The sequence below is a fragment of the Podarcis filfolensis genome (genome assembly GCF_964270895.1).
Source record: "Podarcis filfolensis genome assembly, chromosome: 8".
Taxonomy (NCBI): Eukaryota; Metazoa; Chordata; class Lepidosauria; order Squamata; family Lacertidae; genus Podarcis; species Podarcis filfolensis.
The window spans coordinates 59,419,198-59,435,819 of NC_139611.1; the positions used below are offsets into that span (position 1 = coordinate 59,419,198).

Here is a 16,622-nt window from a genome sequence, read left to right on the forward strand (position 1 = left end):
ATTTGCCGCAGCGACAGCCAATGAACAACAGCCCTTGCAGCAGCCACCAATCACAATCTCCAACTCGTGGCAACAACCTATCCCACGGCCCCACAATGCACTACCCATGTATAAGACGACCCCTAATTTTGAACATGCTTTTGGAATAAAAAAACATACGTCTTATACAAGGAAAAGTACGGTAACTCTACTGACTAAAGATTGCTGCATCATCCCAGGCTTCCCCTTACTCATCCTTGATGATGTATCCCTACACCCATTTCTCAGACTTCCCAATTCATTGAAAAAAGAGTAGGCTAGAAATGTAAAAACTAAATTCTACATTATTTGTAAGAGCAGGCAGCTTGTTTTTGTGGAAAGCAAGAGAGCTTGCCCCAAGCCCAAAGGAGTTATGCAGCAGCCACCCTTGCCCCCAATGCCCCCTCTTACCTGGGCAATGTTCCACTGTAACTGCTGTGCTGGTTGCACCCCATACACGGGGGGTGGGACGGGTGCCATGCCAGCCACGTACCCAGCCTGCTGTGCTGGCATCATCCCATTGGGGACGCCGATGACTGCTCCCTGCATGCCGCCTACGTAACCCGCTGGGATGGCCATGGGTGCCACCATGCCAGCTGCTCCCTGCTGTGCCATCATCCCAACTGGTGGTGCCATCATGCCACCCATCATGCTGCTGGGGGGTGGCATGCCTGGAAAACTGGGGTATGCTGCAGGGTACCCAATTTGGGCTGGGGTGATGAACACAGCTCCTAGATGAGATTTTAAAAAAAAAGGTGTTAGTGCTGAAGGGAGTCCTGGGAGGAGTCTGGGTTATTTCGATTTCTCTGCTGACATGCTGTCTTTATGCCTGACGAGCCCACAAGGCAGCCTTTCTTTGCTACTCCATTCTATGGGCATCAGAGTTTGACATTTTGTGTGAGTCACACCGATTGTAATCAAGAAGCAAGGTTGGGAATTGGGGGTGGGGCAAGAGGAAGAGACAATCACCTCTTCGCATATGCTCATCCAAATCGGGAACTAACCTTGGGATGAAAGACTAGTAATGCATTCCTCCTCTACAGCCTAGAAAAGTGCTCTCAAAGGGTGTGAATGACGTAAAACAGTCTGTGATGATGGAGACAGGGAGTGGGAGGAGGAGAGTGCAACTACTTCTTTCGCATGCAGCGTGGTGAAGCAGTTAACAGTGTCAGATGAGGGCTGCATCAGAATGCTAGCCACACCACTGCTCTCCAAATACAGGATATCAAACTAAATCCGATGCAGACCCTTTTCAGCTGCTGTCCCCCCCCCCCCCCCCGCAAATGGCTGTAGAATGCTCTCCCCGGCAAGGACTGCCTGGACTAGGTGCCAAAATTAATAACTTTTTGGTGCCCAGTTACAAAATATCTCTTCTCCCATGCTTTCGTAGGATTACGATAACCATGCTTAATGCTGTTTGGGGTGGGGCGTAGGAGAGAGAGGGCACTGCTTTATTGCTAAACTTCATGGAGATTTTTCCCCCCACCTAGAGCTGCTTTGTACTGGATGGTCAATAAATCAAACAACAAGTCCATCAATTTCTACTATTAAATTGCCTAACTCCAGTGATTTCAGTGGGCTTATTCTGAGCATGATGAACATTAGATATCACCCACAGCATCTAGGAGAAGCACTTTACTTGCCTGTCATAGCCCCAGCACCATAAAAAACCAACATAAAACATTGACATAAACTCTTCAAGAAAACCAATTGCATATTCAACAAGCCTTCCTAGCTTTACCATTAGAACATCTCCATGCAGTCTACTAACTTGAACAAAACCTTTCCTAAATTTAGAAGCTGCACCAAACAATGCAACTTTATGCTTCAAACCCAGCAAATGAGTTAACCACTTACAAAATTTTTCTCTACTAGTTACATTCATTCGCCTTCCTCAAATATAGCATTAGCGATAACTGGCCACAGGATCTTTCCCCTACCCTTTCCATCCCTCACTGGGTACCTTGTGCAGGCATTTGTGGGGTCTGGGAGCCATATAAGGAGAGGATAGAATCCTTTGAGAGCTGCTTCTTCCCCATTTCTTCTGACTTGCTTCCAGGCTCTGGGAAAAGGTTCAGGTTTTCAGGAACAGAACCAGCACTCCCGGCTGTGGGCATAGAGCCAACAACCTGGCAAGAGAATGTACCATGTTTATTCCCAATGGCGGAGGGAGGGAGAAAACAAGGGATACAGCATTCTCCCTAAACATTCAAAAGCATTTCACAAAAATATTTGAGATACTGTATCTCATTCTCTGTGACCAAAAAGGCCCTCAAGGTAATGCACAGCAAACCAATTTACAGTCCTTACACAGCAGCCCTGCATGGTAGGACAATACTGCCATTCCCATGCAACAGATGAAAAGCGGAGGACAAAAGAAAAGTGGATTTGCTGCTCTTTGAAAACTCAGCCAGATAGTGCATCAGGGACAAATAAGAGCAGATAGACAATGGAGAGAAAGATGGTCAGCAGCTCCACAGTCAGCCTTTAGCTTTTCTGCCTGCCTGAGAGGATCTTCAGAATTCTCAAGAGGAACAGCCTGACTTGCACAGGGTTACCTGTTAAGTAATGTGTAACCAGAATCTAGTTACAGTGGAACCTCAGATGTAGAACGTAATCCGTTCCAGAATACCGTTTGACTTCCGAAACGTTCAACAAGCAAGGCGCAATTGATGGTTGGCAAATTCCTTTTAAAAATAGAGAAACGCGCCTCAGAAGCCTTTCGACTTTTGAGGCGCGTTTGAAAACAGCAGCATTCACTTCCGGGTTGTCAGCATTCGGCTTCTGAAGCGTTCGACAACCAAGGTTCCACTGTATTAGCAATTCGCTGCAGATGTTGCAATCAAACACTGAAAGCAGACATGTCAGCCAAGCTTTCTTTGCTAGTCAATTTGATTTAACAACAGTGAGACGCAACAATATACAAGCATTTGGAAGCTGGCTGCAAGGGTACACCAGCCCATCAACATGAATCTTCCTCCTCCTTTCAAAACTTGGGTTGTTGGGTATTCTACTTTTCTCACCTTCCTCTCAGAGGTCATGGAGGCAAACAGGTCCAAGTCCTTCTCTAAACAGCTACTTGATCTGCCATTGGGGAGGGTTGTTGAAACAGGAACATCTGGAAAAGAGGAATGTAATGGGAACAGCCTGAAAGAGGGGCTAACTAATCCAAATCCAGTAAAAATCCACTGGTGGCCAGAGGCCCAATCACCAGCTGGCCCACCACTTGCTTGGGCCTTTTGACTCCCAACAACAAGATGTATCAAATCCCTCTAGCTATATAAAAATTGCAGAAATTAGGGTGAGTTCTCTCACCATGGATTATTTCTGTCGCTGTGTTCACATGGAGGGCAAGGAGCTACACAGAGCAAAGTCCCATCACCTAGACCAAATGAAATCCTATTCAGCCTCCCCGTTACCTCTGGCTTCCGAGGTTTCATCAGGCATTGCTCACACATGTACAAGTGTAACTTGGCAGCTATGCTGGCAGCAGGCAGTGAATTTGTGGCCATCCAGATGTTGTTGGACTCCCAACTCCTATCAGTCCCAGCTAGAATGGCTAATGGCCAGAGATATTGGGAGTTGGGAGTCCAATTGTGTCTGAAGGGCCACAGGGATTCACCATCCCTGCCAGAGGGGCTACAAATTTGATTTAATTTTTTTACATGAAACGTAAGATTCTTAGGAAGCTGAATTTTACTCCATATACTGTAATCTATGCAGGACTTGGGGAAGACACAAAGCATTGGCTTCAGGATATAAAAGGAGAAACTGCCACAAATGTTAGTGCTGCCCATCCCCCCCCCAGTCATCTGTCTTTTTTGAAAAAAGCAGGCTGGAATTGTCATGATCTCCACCCTAAACTAGGCACCCACCACTAACCCAACCCCAATGGCTCATGGTGTATGTTAATTTGGGCCACGGTGTCCTTTAAACCAAGCTACGCTCTTCACTTTGCTGATCCTGCAGAAGCAACTGAGACCACAAGCTCTGTTGCAGTGCTGGGTAGCAGCTGCAGTTCAGAGAAGACTCAATTCGGTGATTTCTGCTGCAGAGGCAGATTTTCAGTACCTCAAAGGATATGTTCCTGTCCACCTCCCATCAGGGGACAACTCTTGGGGAGCAAAGGCAGAATATTACATGCTACATAATCTGCAAAGAAGAGAGCAAGTGCAGAAGGGAGAGTAATGCAGAAAGCAACATCTGCAGCTGTTCCGTAACCCCATTAAGAGGGAGGTGAGCTGCTGCAGCCAGGATAAGAGGAATTTCATGCATGGCTTGCAGTTTTGCTTTGTCGCCCCCCTCCCTTAAATGTTTCATCATCTTTAAAGAACAGCAGTGAGATGGGCTGGGATCTAAACCTTGGTGCCAGATAGAACTATGTGAGCTGCAGAAAACAGAAGAATAGAATATCTAATTCACTTTAAGCTCAAAGGCAGCCCTACACCAACAGTCTAGCTCGGTAAAGCCTACTCCGACAGGCAGCAGCTCTTCAAAGTTTCAGGTAGAGAGAACTACTCTGCTAGAAGCCCTTTTGATAGGGCTTACAAGGGACTGAACCTGGGGTCTTCTGCATGCTAAAGCACCTGCCAGGTTATGGGTGTGCAAAACCCCTATGCAAAAGCACAATGATGTAGAGGCAGAGACAAGTTATACTACACTGGAGCCCACCACCCAGGCAGATCAAAGAATCCTATTGCCAATGCCAATGGTGTGATCCATGCTGCCAAGAGGCCACCTGCCAGGAGCAAGCTCACCTGAGGGAACCTGAAGCACCCCTTTCTGCACAGGTATACCTGCAAATCCTGCCTAACAATCTGCTTTGCAATCTACCAAAGCTACCAGATCTCTTCCAAAAGAAACAATGGATGGAAGTAGATCCAGGAACATCTACTGAAAGGTAGAGGTAGCACTGAAACACCCCAAAGGATTTGTTGCTGTGGCCTCTCTAGGGAGCAGCACTTGTTATTTCTGCCTCCTCTTACTCACGAATGCCTAGTTTTAATACCACACAGAGTATGACATCACCTTGCTATGCTCTTCTCCACCCACACTGCTGACTGGCAATGGTGCAGGCAGGGGAAAAAGGCAAGAAAAAAGGATGTTGCGTTTTATGTTGTGTTCAAAGTGGATCTTTTGAGGAAGGCAGTCCCAGGAGTGTGGGAAGGGAGACAGACTGAGCCATGGGCTCTCTTGGAACACCCAGTCTCATTCCTGAGTGTTTCAGCAAATGTCGTTTATGCAGTTCCATTTCAGTCAAGGATTAAGAATGAAGGATTAAAAGGTTAGGCCAGAGTCTTTGTAGGAGGGGTTGGTCTTGGAACTTTGAAGGCAGTGATTTTTATGCTTCACTGAAACACAGAAGTATAGCACAGAAAGCTGCCTTATACAGAGATAGGTCATTTGCCCATCTGTCTCAGCCCTGTCTACAGTAGGGGTGGGGAACCTTTTTGGCTTGGTGGGTCAGAAATTTATTTCCACCCATCATGTGTGCCAATTTTAACAGGTGGTTGGGACCACCCACATCTTAAAGTGGGGAGAGATAGTGAGTGACCAGCAGGCTTGAACTCCTTACACATCAGCTGATGAGCAGGAAACTCAATCCTGCTTTCTTCAGGTACACAAGTGAGTTCCCAGCAAAGAACCCGCTTGTGCACCCAAACCAAACAGGATTGGTTCCCGTGATGATGCATTGCAGACAGTGGCGTAGCGTGGGGGGTGCAGGGGGGGCCGACCGCACCGGGCGCAACATCTGGGGTTAGGGCAAATCCATGGGTTAGGGGGCGCAAATCCACGGGTTAGGGGGCGCAAATCCACGGGTTAGGGGGCGCAAATTACTTGCCTTGCCCCGGGTGCTGACAACCCACGCTACGCCACTGATTGCAGAGGATTCTGGGTGACACACAGTTCACACAGGGGTGGTGCAGGGCCTGACTCTACATAAGCTTGGGAGCATACAACACACCATATGTTCCCCCACATCTCACACTGCAGAGGATGGGCAGTAAAATCAGGCACAAGCTGTCTTTCAAAGAGGCTTGCCTGCCATGTGTGTTTTCCTTATGGATAAAAGCCCTTTGTTCAAGGAAACACAAGAGTGGACAGAATACCCTGTGGCAGCTATTTAACCTGTTTCCAGCACCTACAGTGTGTGTTATCATGTATAGAACATGACACCAAGGTGCATTTGGACAAAGAAAAAGCTCCAAAGCGCACATCATCTTACCAAGTCCCAGCAAGTCCATGACGGGCTCAGAAGATCTGGAAGGACTTTTCCTGGATTGAGAGTCATCTTTCTTCTGAGGCTGAGCCAAATAGAGTAAAAAGCCCCTCAGTTACTTTGATGCAGACCTCGCCAATCTGGCGCCCTCCAGACGTTTTGGACTACATGCTGGCTAGGGCTGATGGAAGTTGTAGTCCAAAACGTCTTGAAGGTACCAGGTTGCCAAATGTTTCCTTTACATGTTGTCAAAAGCTGCCTCCAGTTTGAAAATATTTTTCAAATGTTTGGAGGCTGTTTGAAAAGCAGAAAATAAACCTACTAAGTAAATCGGGGGCAGGCAATATGGAGCACTCTAGATGTTGTCAGACTACAACTCCCATCATACCTGACTACTGGGCCATGCTGCCTGGGAGTTGGAGTCCAACAACATTTGAAGGGCATCTGGTTGCCTACTACCAAAGTAAAATAACTCATACTAGTTCTGTACATAAAGAGGGTTTACCCAAATTCCCAACAAAAAACGAAACAAATGATACACGGAGCATAAAATTACAGTCCCAGATGTTAACACGCCCCCATCTGTTCATCTGAAGTTCAGGAACAACCACACACAGCAGAAGGAAGGGTTGTCTTACCATTTTCACTTTCTCAAAGATTATTGGCTCCAGCTTTTTCCCTGAGGCTATCTCTTTTTTCCATTTGTCATCCTTTTCTCTCTGTGTATACAATCAAATGAAGCAGTGAGAGAGTGAGGAAAGTAGGTGAACATGACATTGTCTTTTCCAGGCCAGTGGGACAGAAAGCCCAGCTGTTCTGGCAAATGTAAAACCCCTTAAACCACACCACACTTCCCCAACAGAAGCGAAGCATTCCTAGTTTCCAGCCATATTACGTCAGAAATGGGACATGTGTTGGTGCTTATTCCCTTTCAACTTCTCCAATGTGCAAGAGGACACAGTAGCCACATCTGGCTGCTGAGCAAATGCAAAAAAGGTTCAGGTAGTCTAAAGTCCCAGTGTGCTGACCAAGATAGCAGCCTCTGGCAAGCTCAACTGGATTTTTTTTTTGGGGGGGGGAGGTGAAGAACTCTCATCCTTTCTACCATAAAAGGACAGCTTAGATGAAAATTCTTCCAAAACCTGGGCTATCAACAGTTTGGCTGTCTCACGCTAACAAATTAGTCCAGATTATGGCTTTATACTCTTGAATTTATACCACTGCTTTGTATGCAGCAGATCCCAGATTCAAATCCAGGGATCTTGGGAAGCCAGGCTGGAAAAGACACCTCTCTGTCTGAGGTCTTATACTGGGGGTAGTCAGTGTGGCTCCTTCCATGCTTTGGACTACAACTCTCATCATCCCCAGCTGGCACAAGGTAATGGAAGTTGTAGTCCAAAACATTCAGAGGGTGTTATGTTGGGGAAGGTTGCCTTAAAAGAAGCACTGGCAGTCAGAATGAACAGGACTGGGCTAGATGGGACTTAATGGACATCATATATTCAGGATGCAGCAAGCATTCTAATGCATTTAAGACTCACTCGCAACACGTTGATATCGAGGCTTCTGTCGATGTACTTCTTCTTTTCGTATTTGTCCCTGATAAAGCCCTCCACTGCTCTGCATGGAAGTCAGTTAAAGAAGAACAAGGAAGGGTTGACAGCTTGTGCACAACATGGTCAGGCAGCAGCAAGATTCTAGCCCAAGCTAGACCTCTGTCATAGCATGGTTTGACCCACACCTTCTCTATTCTTGTTGAAAAGGTAGACATTGTGACAACAAGGATCCTTGGCTGAGTCGCTATAGCTGTGCTTGCCAGCCAAGTGGTAACAGTGCCTCTCTAGTATGAGCTACAGGACATGTGCAGATCCAGCAGCAATCCAGTGCCTTTTATGGTGCTTTCGCCTCCAATCTACCTAGACCGTGGTGGGGATACCATTTTAAACCCAATAATTACATTCCCGTCTGGGCAACCTTCTGAGGGCCACATGCCAGTGTCAGATGAGGCCAGAGGCAAAGGTGGGCAGAACAACAAATGTTTTTACTTTTGTATGGTAGGCTAGTTTTTACACACACATCCCTCTCTATCCTCCATCCATGCAAGAAGCATTATCCAAGTTCAAGGGCATGTACCAGCTGGGCAAAAACACTCAGGGTGCAAGCAGAGGTGGTGTGGCCTGGAGAGAGTCTGAGAGCTAGACAGAAGGGCTGCATTAGTCCCTTGGGCCTGAGCTTGACAATTAGAAATGCAGAGGCCATAGCCTTGGAATGCGCAACACATGCCAAGATTTTTTGAGCGAATGCTGTGCACCACCCACTCCAGTCAGTTCTCTCTTCCGTCCCTTTGATCAGCCCCCCTGCCTCGCAAAGAGACAGAGAGACACACACACTTCGCTTTTCCAAGGAATCTTGGATACAGTATAATTAAGCTGAGCGTTAAAAAAAGCACCTAGAACTGAAAGTGGAAGTGAGAAAACACCACTCTTCCAACTCCAGCTCTATGGACTTTTCATGGGTGAGAAAAGTTCATCTCATGACCAAGGGGGATTTATAGGAATATGGCTCAAAGGCATCATGGGTGCTGGGGAAGACCTCAAAGGCACAACTTCACTCATGGGCACCATGGTAGCAACCCCCAGTTTGACCCGGTGGGAGTGGGAGCAAGATCATGACTGCAGGGAGGGGAGAGCAGATGGGTGTGCACTGGAATGCAGGCAGAACTGAAACATGGTCACAGTCATGAGGAAGGCAACCACCAATGAAGTTTCACCACCTGTTCTGCTGGCCCTGCATTCAAGACCCATAGTCACAAAATGGGACAAACCCGCTGCATCTGTCTGCTTTGCTGTGGGCAGTCACCCCTCTAGCAACAGCACCTTCTGCAGCCTAATTTTCCAAAAAGTGCCAAGTAACAGAGAGGCCTCAATGAATACAGATTCTAACAAATATTTTAAAAAGTTATACATTCCATTTAAGGTAGACTTCTGCTCCCTTCAAAAGTATGCATTCAGAGATTAGTGAGATGCCCTCCATCCAACAATATGCTGGGAGAAGAGAGGCAGAAGAAGGATGCTGGTCCGTCTGAGGTCGCCTGAAGTTCTCCGGAAGGTAAGCTTCATAGAGGCGATTTGCTTTGCCATTCCCCATCTCCTGCATGCACTGGAACAGAAGCAAGAAACCTTCAATAATGGCATGGCATAGGGTGCTGCCAGTTAGGCTATTCTTGCCATCATTTCACTTTGAGCATAAAATGTTTTATGGAACCCAGAATGCAGGAGTATCACAGAGCCTGCTCTGTGCTGGTATGAAGGAGATGAGAGTTTTCAAAGTCTGCCAAAGCAGTTTCTGAAAGGTGCTCCTACACCAATCTGCAGAGTCATCGGTAACGGTGACTTAGTTAATTCATGCCCTCGATTTCTGACAGATCAGCAGAAAATGGCTGCAGCTCCTAATGGCTACAAAGAGCAGGCTTCTTGCAGTTTTTGTTCTTTTAACAAGGAACACTTTTTGCTTTTGCAATAGGACAGATTTACTTTAATTCTTCTCTCCTTCCAAAGTGGATGCCTGATATATTCTCAAGTGCCTGCATCTGTATTTGTCTTGCCCATTCATATCGCTGCCTGCCTCAAACTTCCCACAGTTCAGCTTTCCTTTGACTATGCCGCTTTTTCAGCACAGTTATTCAATTTTAGTTTTTATTAAAGTCAAGGCAAGGAACAGAGAACACTGCCAGGAATACATTTGCAATTCTTCAGTACTTGTGAGTTCATCCTCACTCACTCGAGAATTAGGAATATCAACTGAAGTACAGATTGGGCAGGGTGTTGTAATACTTAGGGTTTGATTCAGGCTGGATAATTTTGTTTGTGTGTAATACAACCATCTTTTTTTTTTTACTTTCTACAGAGTGTGTAAGCACTGCAGCAAGCATAACCTGATTTGCATAACACAATGATGTCCTAGATCTGAAGCACAGTGATAAAAAGCAAGAGCTGAACAGCAGAGCATGTCAATGACAATCTCTAAGTAATAGCACACAAGCTCAATTTACTCTTGTTCAGACTCCTCTCCTTAAGGAGCACTACCTACCAGATCCCTTCTGGAGGGCAGACTTCAGGCTTGCTGCATCTGCTTTGGTTGGCAGCTCTTGGGGTTCTAAGCAAAAAACAGAGCTACACTCCAGCACAAAGCTATGCTCCAGCGCATGTGTTTTCTAACTATTGGGGGCAGGGAGTGGGGGGAAGGTTGCATGGAAGAGCGCCCGAGTAGTCCAGGCTCACGTTTTTCCTTCTCATCTGCCATTTGAGAAAAGAAGGCCAAGGTTCCCCATATTAATATAAGCAGAGGTACAGAACTGCAGAGGAGAAGCTGAATGGTCCTCAAAAATGAAGCCCACATACAAGGGAGATAGTTTTCTGTTACTAACCTGTATCTGCTCTTGTGTCCATTGGTCCAGATTGACAGATTTTACCCGGGATATGTGGACACCCAGGTTCCTGTGGATTCCGGCGCAACGGATGCAGATGAAAACACCAATATTCCATGACGCCCATCTTGGCCCTGCAAAAGTACAAAGGAAGTGGTCACAGGAGCACTTCTGAGCATCAAGCTAGTTATGCTGGATGGGCTCTGCCCTGAAAACTGCTGCAAGCCAGGCAGGGGCTGAAGGGTTTCCATCTGCAATGTAGGCTGGCTTTAACACATTCATTACCAAAGGTCACAACCATGCTGGAGAAACGAGGGATTGGGAAAGAATCCGACCATGCTTTCTATCTTAAAAAACAGACACAGGACTGGAGAGGTGGGGGAAAAAACGGATGCAGGCAGGAAAAGACAGTTTCATTTTTATTTTTTTATTTAACAGGTCCAAAAATTTGTCTATTCCAACCACATTGACTAGGAATCCATAAGAAAAGCATGAGTTTCAGAGCACCATCTTAGAACAAGAAGAAACATTCTTTTTCAAAGGCAGAAGATTTCTCTGTATGCAAAGGCCTCTGCAGCAGATATGCATAAATCACAGGGTGAAGGACATTGGACACTTTCTAGACATTGCTCCCATCTGCACTTAGGTCTAGTTTACATATGTGAAGAGAATGAGGTGCAGATTGCAGGTGAGGGGGATGCACCTCATTAAAAAAAACTTGCTGCAAATCTGTGATTTGGGAGCCCCCGCCCAAATATGAATTGAGTTTCATTCATTGTAAAGCCAACCACAACTCTTTCCCACACAAGCCAGCTAGGAAGCCCACTGCAGAGTAAGAGAGGAGTCACTATGCAAGGCCGCACAGTGCTGCTCACTTTGTTCATGTGCCCTTAAAACTGAATAATCAGCTGCTTTGAATACAACCAGCAGTGTGGGACAGAAACGGTTTCTCGCCTACGCTGCTTTGCACAGGCAGATCCTTAAAGGAATAGAATCGCAAGTCTTCAAGTCCAGCCACAGAGGCAGTTGAGTGCAGCAGTATTGGGAAGGGCTGCAATTCAGTGGCAGAGCATCTGCTTGGCATGCAGAAGGCCCCAGGTTCAATTTCTAGCAACCCCACATAGGACCAGGAAAGACTCCTGCCTGAAACCCTGCAGAGCTGCTGCCAGTCACATGATATAGTTACACCTCACTTTTCTTGCTGGCTCTACATTTATGTCTTGCTTTTCCCATGGGTGTCTTAAGCATATGCAGCGCCGGGGTGCAAAGATCCACCCAGCGCCCCCCCCCAGGTTGCCCAGTCCCAGGCGTGCAGGAGGGCAGAGCTGGCCAGCCACCTCAGCACCTCGCTGGCTTGGTCGCCCCTGAACTCGCAGTGCAGAACCGCCCGCAGCAGAAGAACCCGCTGTGGCGTTCTGACCAACGGGTGGGCTCTTCCCCGGACTCAACTCTCGGGCCCCAGACTCTCGGCCTGGCGCCCCTGAGAGACCGGCGCCCGGATGCCCTGCACCCCTAGCGCCTATGGGTAAGACGGCCCTGGCTTTTCCTTCCAGGAGCTCAAGACTGTGTACATTTTTCTCCCCTCCCACTTTTTATCTTCTCAGCAGCCCTGTGAGATAGGCCAGGCTAAAATAAGCAGCAATAGGTTGCTTATTCCTGCCAATAGGTTGCCTAGCTAGGGGGAAGATGCAGGGGGTCCAGTCCTGTTGGCATGCCTGCACATGGAACCTCAGACGCCAGAGAAGTCAAGCGTTTGAATGATGAAAAGAGAACCCAGGTAACCACATATTATAAGTTATTTTTAGCTCTGAAAGTTAGCTAGGAATCATTTAGGGTTAGGTCTAAAGTCCCTGTTATATTTAGCATTTACTTTGTTGGAAAGGATTAGTAATCTAGATAAAGCCGTTTCATCACCTTGAGGGTTAGCACCAACTGATTCACATACAGCTCTAGCCTGCGCTAAGAGATGCAAATGTTGGAAACATCTGACCCCCCCCCTTCATTGAGACAGTAGATGGGGGACATACACCAGTTCAGAATATCATGCTGGTAGGGCAGATTTGTTTTTCCTTTTCACCACCTGCATGCACAGTTCTATTGAAAAAGCTTAAGCAGACATAATGAAAGCATTAACTGTTTTAATTGTGTCCTACTATTAAGAGGCAATTTCCAGTTTAGCTTCTTGGCTTCTGCAGGCACTTAAGGGAGAGATCAACTGCCACCAACTAAGTTGATTTTAAAGGTGTTTTTCTTCCCTATCCTTCACAATCTAAAAGAGGAAGTCTGTTTTATTGTTTCATTTCTATTTTATAAATGGTGTAAGAGCAGCTTTGAAGGCGCTGGATAAAAAACAGAATCTAAAGCTACTCAGTAAATCAATATATACATAAAAGGGGCTCCCCCCCAATATCTACTATCTCTGAACCTACGATCAGCAGGGGAGGCCTTGTTGGTGGTGGCACCACTGCTGGGTGCTGCCCTCTTGGCATTAACCCATGATAGGGCTTTCTCTGTGGCGTTTCCCTATCTATGCAAAACCATCTCTGGTGAGGTGAATTTTGTCTTATTAACATTCAGGCAGAATTTTAAAAGCATTCCTGCTTACCCAGGCAGTTGATGGTTGAAATGTGCTGTTCCTGTAAACTTTGACATTATTAGCTATGAGGGTATGCAACTGTAATAAATAAATTAATTAAATATATTTTTATCCCTCCCTTCCTCCCAATGGAGCCCAGGATAGCAAATAAATGTTTTTAATGCTCTTAAATTTAATTTATTTTAAATTACATTACAGTGGTACCTCTAGTTATGAACTTAATTCGTTCTGGAGGTCTGTTCTTAATCTGAAACTGTTCTTAAATAGAGGCGTGCTTTCGCTAATGGGGCCTCTTGCTGCCGCTGCACCACCAGCACACGATTTCCGTTCTCATCCTGGGGCAAAGTTCTCAACTCGAGGTAACTCTTCCAGGTTAGCGGAGTTTGTAACCTGAGGCATTTGTAACTCGAAGTACCACTTAATACCAAAATAGGCTTTAATTATATTGCGTTGCCACTCTTCTTACCACCCTGGGCTCCGCTTTATTTGTCCACCCCAACCCACAAGCTCACAAGCAACAAATGCACAAACCACTGGACAACAAGCCAGACTTTGGAGAAACAAAACCATGGCCAACACCACCACTGTGAATGCTTGGGGAAAGCGTGACATAAAATACAAAATTTATAACCGCCAACCCCTTCCTCTCCAGTGCTGATGCATTTTCATGACTCCATAGAATAACTTGAAATCTACAACACAGAGGTATTGAGCGGGGATGGAGAACCTTTTTCAGTCTGGGGCCGCATTTACTCATGGGCAACATTCCAGTGGCTGTATGGCAGTCAAGAGTGAAGCAATATTAGTATGGCAGGCCACATTCCAGCCACACAGAAGTCATAGGTTTCTATAGAGACATCCATTTCTCCATCCAGGTATGCTAGAGGCATCACTACATTTCAGAGACACATTCCAGGCAGGCCAAAGCACTAGAGGATGGAATGAAGCAGAACCAGTGATGCTCATGACCTGCAAATAGCCCTGGAGAGCTGCATCTGGCTCTTGGGTCGAAGGCTGCCCACCCCTGTTTCAAAACACAAGAAGCAAGGAACATCACAGTATCCAAGAGAAATGCCTGAACAGGATTAACTAGGCTATAGGTGTGCAGGCTTCAGTGGGCTGGGAAGTGGAGAAAGATTTCTATATAAATAAAACATTAGCAGAACACAAGCAGCTCTGCCTGCCAGCTCCACCATGAAAGCAACTTAAAAATGCACAAATGAAACAGCAACTGTACTGCCAACCTCTCATGGTGCCGCACAGCACTAAAAATGCATGTATGCTGGAACTTTGGTGTGAGGGGAAGTGGAAGACGGCACAATTTTTATCTGGATGTTATGGAAAGTATGTATCTGCTCTTGTTGGGAAAGGATAACAGCCAGTAAGGATATTATTGAAACCAAGTTGGATTGTGGGCTTAATCTTGAGGGCTTCCCAACAACATTCAAGCCATGGCTGTGGAAGAATCCCTTAGTAGACTGTCTTCCTAACAAAAAGAGATTCTAATGTCTGCTGCTAAGGAACAATTAAATTGGCTTTGCATCCCTACTGCTAAGCTCCTGTGCCTTGAAAAGACCCAAGTGTCCAAGAGAAAAAACAAAATTAGCAAGTTTCTTAACATGTTTCTCCAAAAACAGTGTGTACAGTCACCTTCCCAAAACTGGTGCCTCCAGATATTTTGGATCCAGCAAATTACAGCCAATAATCAGGGGTGATGGAAGCAGTGGTTCTGGAGGGATCCAGGTTGGGGAAGCCTGGTGTAGAGAACTCTGTTATTCCAAGAAACAGCTTTTTACGCTGTGAAAGATGCACATTTCCCCTATACCTTAAATTCAGATATTAACCAAAGGCTATAGCAGGGGGTAAATATCATCCTACAATTTTATGATCTCAAATACTCATCATGTTTTCCAGGGCAAGTCAAGAAGGGGGAAAGAAAACACTGTTAGGCACAACTGTATATATAGAAGAGGGAGGGAAGGGAAGGTTGTTTAAATTGTGGGTTGTGCCAATTTACAATTTTGAGTGGTTTTAAAGGCTACAATGGGTTGTTTTAAAGGGTGGCTGATCCACCACTGGAGCAATAGACTAGGGCCTTTTCTCCATTTGCCAGAAAAAAATTCAAATCTATGAAGGTCCAGCAGAAAGTTTAAGCACATACCTAATTCATACTTAGGAGGAATGAGCCTTCAGGGTCAGATATCTGACCCCAAGTAAATTGGCCAGGATGTACAAAAATGGTTTGAACCTATGTTGGAAGTGTCAAAGAGATGGAAGGCACATTTTTCCACATGCAGCAGACCTGCAAAAAGGCTAGAGGATTCTGGGAGACAATATATATTGAATTGAAGATGTTTAAGATGTCCCCCCTCCCCCCAAAATATATTAAACCAATCCCAGAAGTCTTTCTTCTAGGAATAATGGAATTGGATATCCCTAAGAAGCTACTTAATTTATTCCTGTATTCAATGACAACAGCAAGAGTAACATATGCACAAAAGTGGAAAGACAAAGATATGCCAACCAAGGAAGTTCGGCTAAACAAACCGACAGAGTATATGGAGTTGGCAAGTTTGACAACAAAAATTAGAGACCAGGAGGAATCTATATTTTGAGAGGTGTGAAAGCCCTTTGCTGAGTATTTGAAGAAACATAACAATAATCAGATTAACACACAAGTAGGATTTGAACTGTAATCAGCAATAAAACAGTAGCTATGATGTTTTGATGACACTGTGTGAAATGTATTATGAGAAGTTGTGGGAACTTTTATAACTCATGTAACCTTTTGTTCAGGGTTCTTCTTCCTTGTTTTTGTTTGGGAGTTGGAACCTTGTTGCAACAATAAATGATCAGGCTTAACTAGCTGTTAGTTTTGTTTCTTTAACCTGGCTTTGGTCTCGTGCTTGAACCTGACCAGTTCTGAACTGGCTAGACCCAAAGTTGGGAAACAATTTAATTAGAGAACCCCAATATCTCGTCCTTAATAACATTAAGAACACATTACGGAGCATCAATAATAAAAATCATAAAGCATACTGACAGCATAATAATAAAATAGTCGTGATAACAGTCCCCCCCTCCCCGACCCCACTTAACAGGTCATAGATTATTTAATGGTTAAAGCCCACCATCACAGTGACACAAGTTTATTGATATAATCTCTCACCGGCCAAGGAATATGCTCATAATGTGTGCTGCCCAAAGTCAGATTTTGACTATATTTACGAAAACAATCTTTGCTTTCATCACTCCCCAGACAGACAAGTCTCTCTGTTAAACTCCAAGCAGGTTCTGTTTCAAAAGAAAGTGGTATCCACGCATGTGGGTTTTATGAAGGCGTTTTGACATCTCCCAAAAGG

At 45.5% G+C, this 16,622-nt stretch overlaps 1 protein-coding gene across 3 annotated transcripts in view; it reads right to left on the minus strand.

The window, feature by feature from the left end:
* Nucleotides 1-16,622, minus strand: part of SMAP2 (small ArfGAP2) — a 29,261-nt gene that overhangs the window by 2,862 nt on the left and 9,777 nt on the right. For all 3 annotated transcript variants that reach the window (XM_083625298.1, XM_083625300.1, XM_083625299.1), the window contains 8 exons: nucleotides 10,665-10,798; nucleotides 9,312-9,397; nucleotides 7,780-7,858; nucleotides 6,877-6,957; nucleotides 6,245-6,323; nucleotides 3,042-3,136; nucleotides 1,982-2,147; nucleotides 430-749 (listed from right to left, as the gene is read on the minus strand). In XM_083625298.1, coding sequence (XP_083481424.1) covers nucleotides 430-749; nucleotides 1,982-2,147; nucleotides 3,042-3,136; nucleotides 6,245-6,323; nucleotides 6,877-6,957; nucleotides 7,780-7,858; nucleotides 9,312-9,397; nucleotides 10,665-10,798 — 1,040 coding nt within the window. The remainder of the gene's footprint in view (nucleotides 1-429; nucleotides 750-1,981; nucleotides 2,148-3,041; nucleotides 3,137-6,244; nucleotides 6,324-6,876; nucleotides 6,958-7,779; nucleotides 7,859-9,311; nucleotides 9,398-10,664; nucleotides 10,799-16,622) is intronic.